General features: G+C 49.8%; 2 protein-coding genes across 3 annotated transcripts in view; one reads left to right on the forward strand and one right to left on the reverse strand.

The window, feature by feature from the left end:
• The first annotated feature begins 9,688 nt into the window (after positions 1 to 9,688).
• tcea2 (transcription elongation factor A (SII), 2) lies at positions 9,689 to 13,798 on the forward strand. The gene is made up of 10 exons (XM_029834449.1): positions 9,689 to 10,277; positions 10,950 to 11,012; positions 11,099 to 11,204; positions 11,276 to 11,357; positions 11,448 to 11,593; positions 12,212 to 12,268; positions 12,404 to 12,558; positions 12,642 to 12,788; positions 13,315 to 13,386; positions 13,533 to 13,798. Exons 1-10 carry the CDS (start codon positions 10,026 to 10,028, stop codon positions 13,539 to 13,541), a joined length of 1,089 nt encoding a protein of 362 aa, XP_029690309.1. The 5' UTR covers positions 9,689 to 10,025; the 3' UTR covers positions 13,542 to 13,798.
• Positions 13,799 to 13,912: 114 nt separating this feature from the next.
• rgs19 (regulator of G protein signaling 19) overlaps positions 13,913 to 15,835 on the reverse strand; it is an 8,625-nt gene continuing 6,702 nt past the window's right edge. For both annotated transcript variants that reach the window (XM_011619116.2, XM_011619118.2), the window contains 2 exons: positions 15,628 to 15,835; positions 13,913 to 15,406 (listed from right to left, as the gene is read on the reverse strand). The exon at positions 15,628 to 15,835 is cut by the window's right edge and continues 27 nt beyond it. In XM_011619116.2, coding sequence (XP_011617418.2) covers positions 15,218 to 15,406; positions 15,628 to 15,835 — 397 coding nt within the window. In that variant the 3' untranslated portion in view covers positions 13,913 to 15,217. The remainder of the gene's footprint in view (positions 15,407 to 15,627) is intronic.

A 15,835-nucleotide genomic window follows, 5' to 3' on the forward strand; every position in this document is an offset into this window, starting at 1 on the left:
ATGTGTTTGTGTGAGATGTTTTATGATCAGAAAACCAGGGGTGTGACTGAAGACCAGCCTGTTCCCTTTGAAATGAAGCTCTGCAGAACTGGGTCTTCATGCTGGTCGGGTTCTGCTCCTGGACGCCTTCACAGGTCCTCCGACCTTTGACTGTTGTCCCCCTGTCTCCAACGGTGACCTTCTGATGGTGACAACAGTCGTCCTAGTCCATCTCACAGGTTCTGTAACACACACACACGCTCAGATAATGATGTCATCATAACGTATGCTAGCTGTGTTAGCAGAGTTTCGAGGAGGCCTTCAGAGGAAAATTACAGTTTCCCAGTGTTGAGATCCGGTCCAGAACCCTGCAGAACCCGAAGCCCGGACAAGGAAAGTCTTCTATCGAGGTTCTTACATTTGGAATCTGTTTCTTTGATCTCAGTCTGACACAAATATTTCTCACACATCCATTTTCATTAAACTCTGCACGACGTTCCTCTTAATTACAAGTTCTAAAATATTGTGGCGGCACCAGGAAAAGTCCAAATAAATCAGCCAAATTGTTGGTTTACAGTTTATATTGCACATTACAGCTTCGGGCTGGTTTGGAAACGTAAAATAAATGTCATACTTGTGTGGTCGTTGCTGCCTGCTGGAATTCCCAAAATCCACTCCGGGACATTTATATCCATAAGAACCGGAGTCTGGAACCGGAACCTTTCTGAAGCCAGGTGGAAGCATACATGAGACCCCGTTCTAGGTTGAGCCTTGGTGGCCTGTTGAGGCCAGTAAAAGCGGACAAAAGACCTGAAATCAAGGAGATGAAGAAGAAACATCAGCTTCATGTCATGACCTCTGAGGACAACTGTAATTATGCTGTTAGGAAGGCGCCTCAGTCCATCCTGGAATGGACGTTCTCACACAAACTCTGCTATGTTTCTGCTTTTACTATACTTCAGAGGACACAAACTAGAAGATGGCTTCAGCCATGACCCAAACCAGTTCATCTAACCACATCTAAGGCTGGGAATTCCTGCAGTACCTCTGAGGAACCGCTGGGAGACCCCAGAATACCGAGTTCGGGTCGGTTTCATGACCTTATGGTGTGGAATCGTGCTAGCAAGGGTTTGCAATCCAAAACCTGCTCCTGGAGCAGAAGTGGAGCTGGTGGAAACCTGGAGACCATTGGCTGTTGCTGCTGGTCATCGTGACCAGGCAGGCGCTTTTACGTAACCTGTCTGGCCGATGTTTTCCGTCTCGGCAGCAGACTTCTGGATTCCTTCTGGCCTGAGAACCAGAACTTTATCGAATAAACGTCTCTGCAGATGATCTCAACACGGAGAGCTGCAGCTACACCCGCAAACCGTTGTCATCACCACTGAAGCTCTCAGCAGCACGTTGGTTCACACTCATATTTACAGCAGGACAACCAGAGACATTCTCGCTGGAGAAACACCCTCAGACCTGTGGTTGTCTCTGGTTCCTCGTTAGATCTTCTGAAGCTACGCTAGCTGATAGGGTTATTCCCAGATAAGCCACCAAATATTACAGTGATGTTGGTTGTCCTTGTTTCAGAGGAGAGAAGCTGGACAGAATGAGCAGATGCTTTAGCTATCTGATCAGATCCCGCATCTGCCTTCCGTTAGCGTTGCTATGTCGGAGCCTGTTTTGTCAACAACATGGTAGCACCATTTTCCAATCGAAACCCTCTGGCTGCAGAGAAGCCTCTGTAATTTGTGAGACATGCAACAGATCATCCAGCAGTTGACAGCGAGCACGTCGGCCCAAAACGAGAAGAGGTTCTGTTGCTTTCCTGGTTCACAAATAAAAAGACATTTTAAATGAAAAAAAACTTTTGCCGACGTGAGTATTAGCCACGCAGGCTCCTCCCAAAATACAGGAACAAGGTCCAGGAAGGCGTCAGAGATGTGGCAGTGATGGACCAGATCCAGGTCTGAGAGGACGCACCTGAGCGTGTTAGCTCAGCTCTGGTTTTTCAGGTGTTCCTCTGCTAGCTGGGTTGCTCACATCAGCTGCAGCAGCTAATCAATCAGCCAGCAGGAGGACATCAGTGTCACATGACCACTGAGAACCAGCTGATCCATGGACCAGGTCCACAAACGCCTGAAGAGAAACCGCCAGGAGAAGGCTCCCTCAGACACAGGTGTGTGTCCCCTTGTGTGTGTGCGTGTATTAAGGTATCCAGAACCTGGTCTGAAACCAACCTTGTGGCACCGTGGCAGGGGTGTTTGTGGAACCGTGCAGAACCATAGTGGGTTCTGGAGGTTCTCCGTGTCCATAATCAGGCTTCAACAAACACAATGTTTAATCTCTACATGGCGACTTATCTCGTGTTTCCCAGTTTTGTGTGGTGACCTCATATCTTCTGCCCATCACACATGAAGACAACAATGAGGAGAACCGGCAGCGCCGGCTTGTTTGTTCGGGCCTGAGGAGATAAAGAGCTGCTCGACTCTATTTTCTCTTTTGTGGTGTGTGTGAAGTGTTGGGCTTTTCTCCTTTTGTGGTGAGCTGCTGGGAACTCTGGACCGGCTCCTGGACTCAATGCTATCAGACTGGGACATACTCAAACATTGGCGATAAGCTGCAGCACCAAACTGGACCCATACAAAGAGACCAATCAGATAAGTGATGATGGAACCGATAGAACCATCTGAGCTTTGTGGCCTACGGACCGCCGGATTGGTCCAGCTGGAGAAAGAGGCGGGGGTGTCGTTCCCTCCATGAAGCTGAGTAAAGCCTTGACGTGGTGTTTTGAATCTGGGTGTCGGGACGTGAAGCTCAGATGTGGATCTGCTTGCTTTGATGTGAGCTGCGATGATGGACGCAGCCTCCATGTTGAACAGATTACTCTGTGGTTTCCTCTGATGCTAACCTTCTCTCAGATCTGAAGGGTTGGATTTCTTCAGTTTCTTCTCAGTAACGCCATGTGTCACCTGACCCGCTCATGGTTTTCATTGTGCCCGAGGATATTCCTTCATGATTCCACAAAACTCTGCTTCTCTGCTTCCGGCACCGAAAAAGGAAAATAACCAAGTTTACTGTGTTGTTTCCAGAGAACCCACAGGAGAAGGTGGTGCCAGTAGAACACTCAACATGTGTGTCAGGTCTGAAGCGGGAACACCAGAAACCGTTCTAGAGCCAGGCTTGAGTCCCGATGCCTCTACCTGCTCCCTGTTCTCAGAACTGACCTTTGATCTGTAAATCCCCTCAGACTCTTCGACTGAAGAGTCCAACTGGAGCCTAGAGGTCTTCAACTGGACCCTAGAGGTCTTCATACTGGACCCTAGAGGTCTTCATACTGGACCCTAGAGGTCTTCAACTGGAGCCTAGAGGTCTTCATACTGGGTCTCATCAGACTGGGTCTCCTCCTCCTCCTGTCGCTCGCCCTCACAGTTGGGTGTTTAGTGGATTTGATTGTTTCTCCTCAGTGAGCTCCACAAAAACACATCTGTTGGAGCTCTGTGAGTGCAGATGTTTGGGTCCAGCTCTTCTGATGGTGGCAGCTCATGTTCAGATTCTGGTCTTCTGCCAGAATAATGGAATAATGACCCTGGTATCATGTCTACCCGTCTCTTGAGTGTCCTCTCACCTTTGCCCATTGGAGGTCAGAGGTTCAGGGTGAAGGTTCGAAATCCCTGCGGTCCTACCACAGCTGGACCATTATCTTAACGATGCTGGTGAGCCAACATTAAAGATGGCCTCCTCTGAGCAGGGACGGAGCTGGAATCTGATTAAGATGTGATCTCTGCTGGGTTTGAGACGCAGCTTGAGGCGGTTTTGAAAGCCGTCTTTGGGCAGAGCTCCTCACCGCTGCAGGAACAAAGACAGCAAATCATGTTTCCGTTGGCGCACTCTCCTTGTTTTCTGTCTCCATCTGCAGTGATGTTTTGTGGATTAAGCTGCTTGGTGAAGCGTATCCCAGAGTTTCCAGTGTGGTCGGTGGCCTTCCAGGACCGTTGGGAGTTCCAGCAGCAGCTCCGCAAGCTTTATCTCATTTCAGACCAATAAGGACCAAATCCAGTTGCCGTTGGGGTTCATCTGGACCCGCTGCTGAAGCATCTGCTCCAGATTCAGGAGACGGAACCTTTGATGAATCAGCTGAATCTACCAGCAGCATCTCTATCACGGATGCTGGTGGATCCCATCCCAACGGGGACACAGGTGAGTGACGGAAGGAGGGAGGCTCCTCACCTAGAACCACCTGCACCAGAGAGAACCAGCATGATCGGCTGAGACCCACAGAAGTACTGATCTCCTGTCTGTGAGGCACCTCTGCAGTGATCTGCTGCTTCCACACCTGAGACACCACCTTGTTTGTTTGTTTGTTTGACACAGTGACGAGAGATAGGGGGTCATGGATGCACAGCCTGCAAATGATGGAGGGATAAAAAAGAGAGAAAGAGGAGGATGGGAAAAGAATCCAGCCACACAAGTTGGGAAAAAAATTCTGTGGTTCCTGAACTATTTCAGAAATGTGGAAGATGGAGGCAGACGGAGGAGAAGGTTATTAAAGTATTTACATGGAGCTCTGAGGACCGGCTGGAGTGTGTGTGTGTGTGTGTGTGCGAGACATACTCACACACCCATATAATTACACACACACACACACACACACACACACACACACACACAAACACATGAATACACAGACACGCACGCGCATGCATACACACATACTCACACACCCACATAATTACACACACACACACACACACACAAACACATGAATACACAGACACGCACGCGCATGCATACACACATACTCACACACCCACATAATTACACACACACACACACACACACACACACACACACACACACAAACACATGAATACACAGACACGCACGCGCATGCATACACACACACACAGACGCACACACACACAGACGCACACACTCACACATGAATACACAGACACGCACGCACAAACGCAAGCACACACACACACACACACACATAGACGGACACACAGAGATTCTTATCAGCTGTATGAGTGAGGGCAGCATGTGTTACACGTGTGTTGACGTGTTTATTTTGTATCTGACATCTAATGGGACAATAGTGGGATGCTGTGTGTGCACGTCTGTGTGTGCACGTCTCTGTGTGTGTATGTCTATATGCTTGTGTGTGTGCTGGATGTTGAGCAGTTTCTGGGAATTGTGCTGCCACAGTGGTGCGATGTTGAGAGCAGCAGGGGGTTGGATTGTGTGTGTGTGTGTGTGTGTGTGTGCGCACATGTTGAATGTAGGTCAAAGCAGGGTGTGTGCACAGTTTTGTGTGTAAGATTTAATGTTGAAAATGTGCTCCAATCTTTCCCTTATGTAAGAAGTGAAACAATGTCTCTCTCTCTCTCTCTCTCTCTCTCAAACACACACACAAACACAGACTCTCACACACGCTCACACACACTCTCTCTCTCACACGCACACACAAACACATAAACATACACACTCTGTCTCAGACACGCGCACACACTCTCTCTGTCACACACACACACACACACGCTCAACCACAAGCACACACACTCTCTCACACACACAAACACATAAACATGCACAAACTCTCTGTCACACACACACACACACACACTTTCTCGCTCTCTCACACAAAAACACATAAACATACATACACTCTCTGTCACACGCACGCACGCGTACACCCACGCACACACTCTCTCTCTCTCTCTCTCTCACACACACACACACACACACACACGCATGTGCTGGGAGAGCAACAGGTTGTGTGATGGTGACGAGGGCCACTGCCGGCTCATCTTCCAACAGTCGGTCCGCTCTGAGCAGATGAGTGTGTGTGTGTTTCACTATTATGCACGCTCACGCCAGCGTCACGCGTGATGAAAACACTGACGCGGCTCTTTGTACTCGCTCCAACGACCATTTGCAGCAAAGCATGATGGGCCTTGGTTCACCTCCTGAAGACCTCCAGTCAGATCTGCTCCTCGCACAGGTGAGCCTCCCACAGGTGGAACACCGGCACTTTTCTGTCCCCACAGATGGTTTTGGTCCAACTTCTGGGTTCTTCACAGAAGGTAAAACACTTCTCGTTTCAACCAGGCAGAGAAGACTTGGACAGTTTCACACCACAGCAGACCTACACCTACACACACACACACACCCACACACACACACACACACAGGACAAATCATTTCACAGTTGAGGGTAATTGGAACCAGATCCAGGAGCAGCAGAAATGGGTCCATCTGAAAGTTTTGATCAAAAGTTTGACTCGGTCAGAATTCCACCATTTGACAGCTGGAAAAAGCCTTCAAAGAACATGAGCTCATTGAATATGTAGATGTTCCTGCTGCTCTCAAGATGTTCCACCGTGACCCCCCGGTGAACCCAACTCACAGGGGAACACTGAGAATGGTGGAACTTCTGCCCTCAGTCCCAGTAGAACCAGTGGTTTGATGGAATGCTGAGTTGAATTGTTTGGGTTTCGGTTCTGAAGGTTGTGCATTGGGTGTTTGTGGTCTGTTCCAGGAAATGCGTGTTCCTCGGGATTGAGATCAATGAGAGCAGAACTCAGGAAGAACCTTCTTCTGGTGAACTATGGACTCATTCACAGTCACCTCTGACGCCAGGAAGTTCTTCTCTTCTTCTCTAAACGGGGCTTTGCAGCCTCACTCATGACCATCTCAGACAGGAAGTGGCCACTTTCCTTCATCATGCCCTCCCCTTCCTCCCCCGGCACCAGGAAGTGGCCTTTCTCCTCCAGCAGATCTATGGAGCTACTCCTCGTCACCACCTCAGACAGGAAGTGGCCTCTCTGCCTGATGGATTCTGGTCTTCTGATCTCTCTCAGAAATCCAGCCAGGGATTGTGTGGAGGTGCCCTCATGGTGAATGAGCATCTTCACCAGGAGATCCTGGGTGGAGCTACATGGAGAGCAAACAATGGGGTAAAGAAAAGAAGGAGAAATATGGGCTAAACACGTTAGCATTAGCATCTGCGGAGTGTAGCCGAGTCACTGTCATCATTCCTGCGTGTTTTTATTCCTGGTTCGTTTCCTGTTGACGGACCCTGACGGTGATGGACGGAAGGTAGTGATGTCACCACTGATCAGGTGACCTGAACGGCGTCACTCGGATACTTGTTGTCTTGTTTTACAGGTAAAGGAGAAGTACCCTTGAGCAATACAGCGGCCCCAGCAGCTACAGCGACACCCCCCCCCCCCCAACACACTTTTACTGTGTCAACATCAAAGTGCGTTTGTGAAAACAGGAAGTGTGTGTTTGTTCCAGGAACTAAACGTCCGTGTTTTCCAGACTGACGCTCCCACTTCCTGTTGGATGCCAATAAATGATCAGTGTGAGATTTAAAAGCTGATTAGAAGCTGGAAAAGTGACGGAGGAACGAAGCTGATCAGAGTGAACCAGGCGGATCAGACTAAACCAGGTGGATCAGACTGAACAAGGCGGATCAGACTGAACCAGGCGGATCAGACTGAACCAAGCGGATCAGATTGAACCAGGCGGATCAGACTAAACCAGGCGGATTAGACTGAACAAGGCGGATCAGACTGGACCAGGTGGATCAGACTGAACCAGGTGGATCAGACTGAACAAGGCGGATCAGACTGAACCAGGCGGATCAGACTGAACCAAGCGGATCAGATTGAACCAGGCGGATCAGACTAAACCAGGCGGATTAGACTGAACAAGGCGGATCAGACTGGACCAGGTGGATCAGACTGAACCAGGCGGATTAGACTGAACCAGGCGGATTAGACTGAACAAGGCGGATCAGAGTGAACCAGGTGGATCAGACTGAACCAGGCGGCTCAGACTGAACCAGGCTATTCAGACTGAACAAGGCGGATCAGACTGAACCAGGTGGATCAGACTGGACCAGGTGGATCAGACTGAACAAGGCGGATCAGACTGAACCAGGCGGATCAGACTGAACAAGGCGGATCAGACTGAACCAGGCGGATCAGACTGAACCAGGCAGATCAGATTGAACCAGGCTGATCAGACTGAACCAAGCTGATCAGAGTGAACCAAGCGGATCAGATTGAACCAGGCGGATCAGACTAAACCAGGTGGATCAGACTGAACAAGGTGGATCAGACTGAACCAGACAGATCAGACTGAACCAGGTGGATCAGACTGAACAAGGCGGATCAGACTGAACAAGGCGGATCAGACTGAACCAGGCGGCTCAGACTGAACAAGGCGGATCAGACTGAACCAGGCTGATCAGAGTGAACCAGGCGCATCAGACTGAAGAAGGTGGATCAGAGTGAACCAGGCGGATCAGACTGAACCAGGCTATTCAGACAGAACAAGGCGGATCAGACTGAACAAGGCGGATCAGACTGAACCAGGCGGATCAAAGTGAACCAGGTGGATCAGACTGAACCAGGCGGATCAGTGTGAACCAGGCGGATCAGACTGAACCAGTTGGATCAGAGTGAACCAGGCGGATCAGACTGAACAAGGCGGATCAGACTGAACCAGGCGGATCAGACTGAACCATGCGGATCAGAGTGAACAAGGCAAATCAGACTGAACCAGACGGATCAGACTGAACCAGGTGGATCAGAGTAAACCAGGTGAATCAGACTGAACCAGCCGGATCAGACTGAACCAGGCGGCTCAAACTGAACCAGACTATTCAGACTGAACAAGGCGGATCAGACTGAACCAGGCGGATCAGAGTGAACCAGGCAGATCAGAGTGAACCAGACTGATCAGACTGAACCAGGCGGATCAGAGTGAACCAAGCGGATCAGACTGAACCAGGTGGATCAGACTGAACCAGGCTGATCAGACTGAACCAGGCTGATCAGAGTGAACCAGGCGGATCAGAGTGAACCAGATGGATCAGAGTGAACCAGGCTGCCAGCTTACCCATTGCTAACATTCCAGTCAGGAGACAGGAAGCCGGGCACAGGCTGATGATGTCACTGACTCAGAGGGTACGGCGCCGCCCTGCTGGGATGCACAGATCAGACCGATTCAAGCGTTCCTTCATCCCAGCAGCTTCACGCCTGAACCAGGTCACCATGACGATGGAAGTCTGCTGTTGCTGCTCCAGGTGGAAAATAGACACTCAAGCTCTTCTCACTGGGACAGAGGGGTAAATGACTGGTTCTACTGGGACAGAGAGGATAAATGACTCGTTCTAGTGGGACAGAGGGGTTAAATGACTGGTTATACAGGGACAGAGAGGGTAAATGACTTGTTATGCTGGGACAGAGGGGGTAAATGACTGGTTATACTGGGACAGAAAGGATAATTGTACTGGTTATACTGGGACAGAGAGGATAAATGACTGGTTATACTGGGACAGAGAGGATAAATGACTGGTTATACTGGGACAGAGAGGATAATTGTACTGGTTATACTGGGACAGAGAGGATAAATGACTGGTTATACTGGGACAGAGAGGGTTAATGACTGGTTATACTGGGACAGAAGGGGTAAATGACTGGTTATACTGGGACAGAGAAGGTAAATGATTGGTTATACTGGAACAGAGAGGATAAATGTACTGGTTATACTGGGACAGAGAGGATAAATAACTGGTTATACTGGGACAGAGAGGGTAAATGACTGATTATACTGGGACAGAGAGGATAGTTGTACTGGTTATACTGGGACAGAGAGGGTTAATGACTTGATATACTGGGGCAGAGAGGATAAATGTACTAGTTATACTGGGACAGAGAGAGTAAATTACATGTTCTACTGGGACAGAGAGGGTAACTGACTGGTTATACTGGGACAAAGAAGGTTAATGACTGGTTATACTGGGACAGAGAGGGAAAGATGTTATGGTGATAACGTAATGGTGGTCCGTCACTGACATAATCACAATCTTTGCTCCCATCTTCCGGTCGGGCTGTGTAAGTTCACGCGTGCTGCCGTGAGTCAGGTGCAGCGACCGCAGGGGAGATTCTCTGAGCTCAGAGTCGTAATGTTCCACCCTAGTGACGGAGAGCTGGATAACCTCATGGACGTTTCATTTTAAACACAGTTTTAGAAAATAAATGGGCGCAACACAAAAGTCACGAGGTTGCCCAAACAGCAGACACTCCAACTCCCAGCATGCACCAGCCGGCGTGTGTCAACAACAAACCAGCGCAAGCAGCAGCTGGAGAAGAGGAGCAGCTTCTTGGCGGCATCCATGGACACTTTCAGCCAGTGACACGACAGAGAAGCTGCTGGAAAAGATGGTCAGAAGCCAGGAAGTGGAGAGAATCGCCAAGAAACTGGATAAAATGGTGCAGAAGAAGAAAACGGTGAGTAAAACAAGAGGTGGAACCTTCTGGAAACACCGACGCGACTAAAGCTACTTTACTCATCCAGTGAAGAGCTCATTTGCATCACGTGTGTGGAAATAAACATGATTTCGGATTTTACTGGCGTTTTAAACGCAGCTCTCCTCAATTATCTGATCTGGTTCCCAGAGGTCCTGCTCACCTGTACCTGTGCAGGTGATCAACGTCGTGCACACGCAATCAGGCTGTTCAGTCAGCGCTTCCTTCACTTTGTTAACGAGATAAAAACTGAAGCGAAAAATTCCGTTTGGCAAAGGTGACCTTGATAAATAGCGTCTTGTATTCCAGGAGATGTGCTTCCTTCAGGCTACCAACTCCTAATGCACACGTGGATAAATGCTACTGTTGCTAACAGCTGATCCCGTTATTGGCCCTAATCGATAACGCTAATGTTAGCAACAGTAGCTGATCCTGATCGTGTTATTGACACTGATCGAGACCCCAACCTGGCGACCTGAGAGCAACCCTGCGCTGCAGTTAGCAGCATCACAGTAGATGAGACCGTCCAGTAATGATGATGTCATTTCTTATCAAACTTATTTACCAAGCTGATGGTGAGTGCGGGCCATGGTGCTTGAGTCCAGTCAGGGTGTTCTGACAGGTCATTTTTGGACTGTGATGATTCGTCTGCAGGATGGAGCTCTGGACCTGCTGAGGGAGCTGAGGAACATGAAGATGTCTTTGGAGATGTTGCAGGTAATTGACTCCGCTGCTAGCGGCGCACAGCCACTGCAGCTCTGACAGTCTTTTTGTGTCCCACCTGTGTTCCCTCTCTTCTGTAGTCCACCAGAGTGGGGATGTCAGTGAACGCGGTGAGGAAACAGAGCTCTGATGAGGAGGTTCAGAACATCGCCAAATCTCTCATCAAGTCCTGGAAGAAGCTGCTGGGTGAGGTGTTGGTGTCAGGTCCGCCGCATCCTTGCCTGCGTGGAAATGATGTGCTTCACGTTGTCCCGCAGACGGTTCAGAGGAGAAGAAGAAGGACGGCTCCCCTGTGAGGTCTTCGTCCACCTCCAAGGACTCTGGCAGCAGCAGGAAAAGGTTAGTCTCACACTGATGATGTCATGAACCCCATGACGCTGGAACGGATCAAAGGTGCTGAAGATCAAGGTTCCCTCTGCTGTCCCCCAGCACTAAGGCATCAGACGAGTCCTCCGGCGCTCCCACCGGCCCAGGCCTCCCCCCGCCAGTGGCCGCCTTCCCTCCTGCTCTTGTCACCAAAGACAACGTGAGGAACAAGTGTCGCGAGCTGCTGGTGGCGGCGCTGCAGACCGGCGGTGAGGAAATCATCTCATCGTACGTTTGTTCTGAACCCCCTCCTGGACAGGTCTCCAGTACCTGCTGCTGGTACTGCAGCACTAAGCCCCAGCAGCTGCTCATCTGGGTCGAGCTTAATCCAGCGGACCTGAAAGGGTAAACCCGCGGGCAGTTCCCCCTCTGGCCTCTAGGGGCAGCGATAGGTCAGCAGCAGGTCAGCAGCAGGTCGGTGGTGGTTCTCCTTGAGGACACGCAGGAAATGGACCTGCTGCCGTTCTCACCGGAGCCTTAATGTTAAACATCCAGGTGTGGTATTTGGAGTTTCCACCACTTATGAGGTCTTCTCGGGTCTTCCTGGAGTCCACGATAAGTTCTTTGATCTTGGGGACATTTAGGATCAGGACAGGATGCTTCACAGGCGGTCTGTAGTCATGCTAGATGTATGGGTAGGTGACTCCAGGACCGCAGAAGTCCCTGTACATGTCCAGTAAGCGTGCAATTAAGAGGTTTTTAGCTTCAGAACCAGGACATCCGGTTCTCCAGCTAGCCTGATGGTCAAGGTGATCCCATTAGGGTTTTAGATGTTTCCATATTTGTTGCTCTTTTACATCTCCTCAGGAGCTGTGTGTGTTTTTCAGGCGATCACCTGACCATGGGCGTGGACTGCCAGCACCTCGCAGCACAGATTGAAGAAGATATCCTCTCAACAAACAGTAGAACTTTGTGTTTCCGGACCAGGTGGCTTCTCCTCAACTCTTTCCTGCATCAACACAGGTTTTAGCAGTACTGAGGGCTCCTGGCGGTTTCACGTCCTTGACGTTAACGTCCACAGATCTACCAGGAGTTCAAATCGACAGAAACAAAATATAAATCTCGCCTACGAAGCCGAATCTCCAACCTGAAGGACCAGAAGAACCCTGAGCTGCGCCGAAACGTCCTCTGTGGAAACATCTCTCCTCAACGCATCGCTAGCATGAGCGCTGAGGTCTGCTTGGGTCTCGCCCAGTCTGGTTTAACCTGGTTCAGGGTCTAGTGTGTGTGTGTGTGTGTGTGTGTGTGTGTGTGTAGGAGATGGCGAGCGCAGAGCTGAAGCAGATCCGAGAGGCTCTGACCAAAGAGTCCATCAGGGAACACCAGCTGTCCAAGGTCGGCGGCACCGAGACGGACATGTTCATCTGCAACAACTGTCACGGGAAGAGCTGCTCATACACACAGGTGTGTGTGGCTGTGTCCAGTGTGTGCCGCCTGTTTCCTGTTTGTGTGTGTGTCACCTGTGTGTCTTGTGTTTGTCCTTTGTGTGTCCCATGTGTTTCCTGCATGTGTGTTTTCTGTGTATGAGTGTGTCCTCTGTATGTTTCTGTGTGTGTCACCTGTATGTGTGTGTCACCTGTGTGTTGTATGTCGTCTCTTCTTTTCTACCAACCGTCCAGCCGTGATCGTGTCCCTCGCCTGTCTCTGGTTGACCTGTCCCCTTGTCTCTCTTGCTGTGTGTCACCTGTATATGTGTTGTTGTTTTTGCTGCCGTCACTGTGGGGGAGGGGCCTTGTTGGATTTAAGGTCATGTGACCGGTCAGATTCATCACTTCACTGTTAGTCCTGATTCGTAGAGCTGGTCTCAGGTCACCCAAGAGACAAATGTCCACAGCCTGAAGGCGCAGCAGCGCTGAACAAGCGCGTGAGGCGCCTGTGGCGCACCAGCGTGCACGGCAACTGCTGATTGGTCCACCTGTGTGTGTTGCAGGTGCAGATCCGCAGTGCCGACGAGCCCATGACCACCTTTGTGTTGTGTAACAGCTGTGGGAACCGATGGAAGGTAACGCTATGACTCCATCCATAATCTTACTCTGGGATGTCAAATGTCCCTCCTCACTGAGGGAGCCTGGCCACTAGGTGGCAGCAGAGCCACACACACGTGCAACAGAAAGTTACTAAAATAAGAGTCTTTGCTGTCTCTTTCAGTTCTGTTGAAGCGGACGAACGTTGACTTCCTGTCAGGAAGCCGACTGACTTCAGTCAGCGGAAATGTTGAGTTTGTGGGTTTTTGGTTTTTTTTGTTTGTTTTTTTTTAATGGAAAAGTCAAGGCTGTAAATCTGGAAGAGCCGTCTGGACTCCTCGTGTTGTTCCGCTTTGATGTGCTCCCACGCAGCGCTTTGATTTTCTTTTGTGACAAATTGTTGCTTTGTGCCACGTTTTGCCTTCAACATTAAAGCTGCTCTTGGATTCAGATGTTTCTGAGCGTGATTTCAGCCTCCAGCTTCCTTCCGCCGAAGATTGGCGTCGAGGTCGCCCCACACCCACCGTGGTGAGAGAGAGAAGCAGCAGGAGTGACACGCAGCCGGTCCTGAACGGGTCTTTAATGTGAAAATGATGCAAAGGCCTCAGAGCGCCGCTGCTCTGAGGCTCGCACCGCTAACATCACAGTTTCAACAAATAAATAACAAAGGAGATCAAAGCCTTCGGAACGTACGGACACTTATGCTACGACCTGAATGGACCAGCAGCTGTTCAGGCCAACAACAGGCGTCCAAGCAGACGTAGGACAGTGATGAGGTCAAAGGTGAGAGGTCGCAGATGTCAGCAGCAGCAGTGTGTGTGTGTGTGAGAGAGAGACAGGAAATATCAAAGCAAAAACCTGAAAAGTTGAGATTTCTCATTAAAAAAATAGATGTCTGTAAATCAGTAGTTCAGTTGGGAAGTAACATCCATCCATCCATCCATCAATCATCCACCATCCATCCATCATCCATCTATCCACCCACCCATCATCCATCCATCAATCATCCATCCACCATCCATCCATCATCCACCCATCATCCATCCATCCATCCATCCATCCATCCAGGAGGAGCCCCACCCCCCAACAGGGACCATGGACATGTGACTGGCTGGTCATGATGGAGTGAATAAAAATGACAGAATAAACATCAAAAACAAAGTTGCGGATAAAAATAACCTAAAGAAGAGAGGATGAATAGAGACGACAGGAAGCTGGTGAGGACGTCCCCGTCCACAGGGATGTTTCAGCTCCAACCAGTCCTGATCAGTAGATCAGCTGAGGGACCTGAGTCTCCCGATGTCCCAGGGATGGATCTGGACAGAAGATCTTTCTGTCTTCAGGTCTGAGATGTTTCTCCTTCCTCCTTCACATAAACGTCACAATTGTGCTGATCTAAAGGCGGTCACCATGGTTACGTCCAACGTTGTGGACCGGCTCAGGCTTCAGAGAGGAAGGTCCCCTCATCGCGCTCACGAGGGCGCTCCCATCAACCCTACTCACGTTTATTTACCATGATGAGAAGAACTTTCAGGTTGGCGGAATTAGCAAAAATGCTAACGTGGGTTTGACAAATTCAGCACGGGAAACATGAATCAAAGTCATCATGATTCAGTGTCTTTGTTGTTGTTGTGTCTTTGTTGTTGTTTCTCATAAATATTCAGATTTCTCATATTCGTCATCGGCCTGAATTTATGTGAAAATGAGGCTGTTTTTTAGCGCACTAACAAAGACGCTAAAAAAAGAGAAAACGCGGAGATATTGTGTCCAGGAGAGGTCCTGGCGGTGGTCCGACAGGTTCCTGGGACCCGTTTCTGTCAGGAAAGTTCCTGGTCCTTTGAAGATGGGGTCAGGGGAGGGGGGTGGGGACTAGGCCTCGGAGGAGGTCCCCGAGCTGCCTTGAGCCAGCGACTTGTAGATGTTTGAGGAGAGGAATCGTGGGTAGGAGTCTCTGTGCATCAACGTGTAGATCTGGAGCTGCGCATCTTCAAACGCTTGCACTGTGGGATCCTGCATCTTCTTGTTGATCACCTCTCGAACCTGGGCATCCAGACTGACCTGTAGAGAAAGACCACAGACGTTAACTGACCCATTCTAAACACTTCTTCCCACATTAGCACACTTTTGTTAGCATGACTTAGCTGTGACGTGTACAAAGTCTGGAATTTGTGTTTCTTTTTGAGATCAAAGAGATCAAAGCCAGCCAAGACTTCACCTGTGTCTGTGACTTACCTGTGACTGACCTGCTACTGTTAGCGACCTGTTAGCAAGCATCTCACCTCTTTGGGTGACAGGACGGAGATATAGTTCTCGTAGATGAAGCGAGCCTTTTCCTCCACGATGCTGTTGTTGAGTTCCTTCTTCAGATCTTCACAGGCCAACCAGAACAACATGTTCTCCTCACTGTACTCGGTGCGCAGGAACTCCCGGAAGAGGTTCCGACCCGCCGGGTTCCTCATCAGCCTCTCAAAGGACTGAGACCACATC

The sequence above is a fragment of the Takifugu rubripes genome, chromosome 3 (genome assembly GCF_901000725.2).
Source record: "Takifugu rubripes chromosome 3, fTakRub1.2, whole genome shotgun sequence".
Taxonomy (NCBI): Eukaryota; Metazoa; Chordata; class Actinopteri; order Tetraodontiformes; family Tetraodontidae; genus Takifugu; species Takifugu rubripes.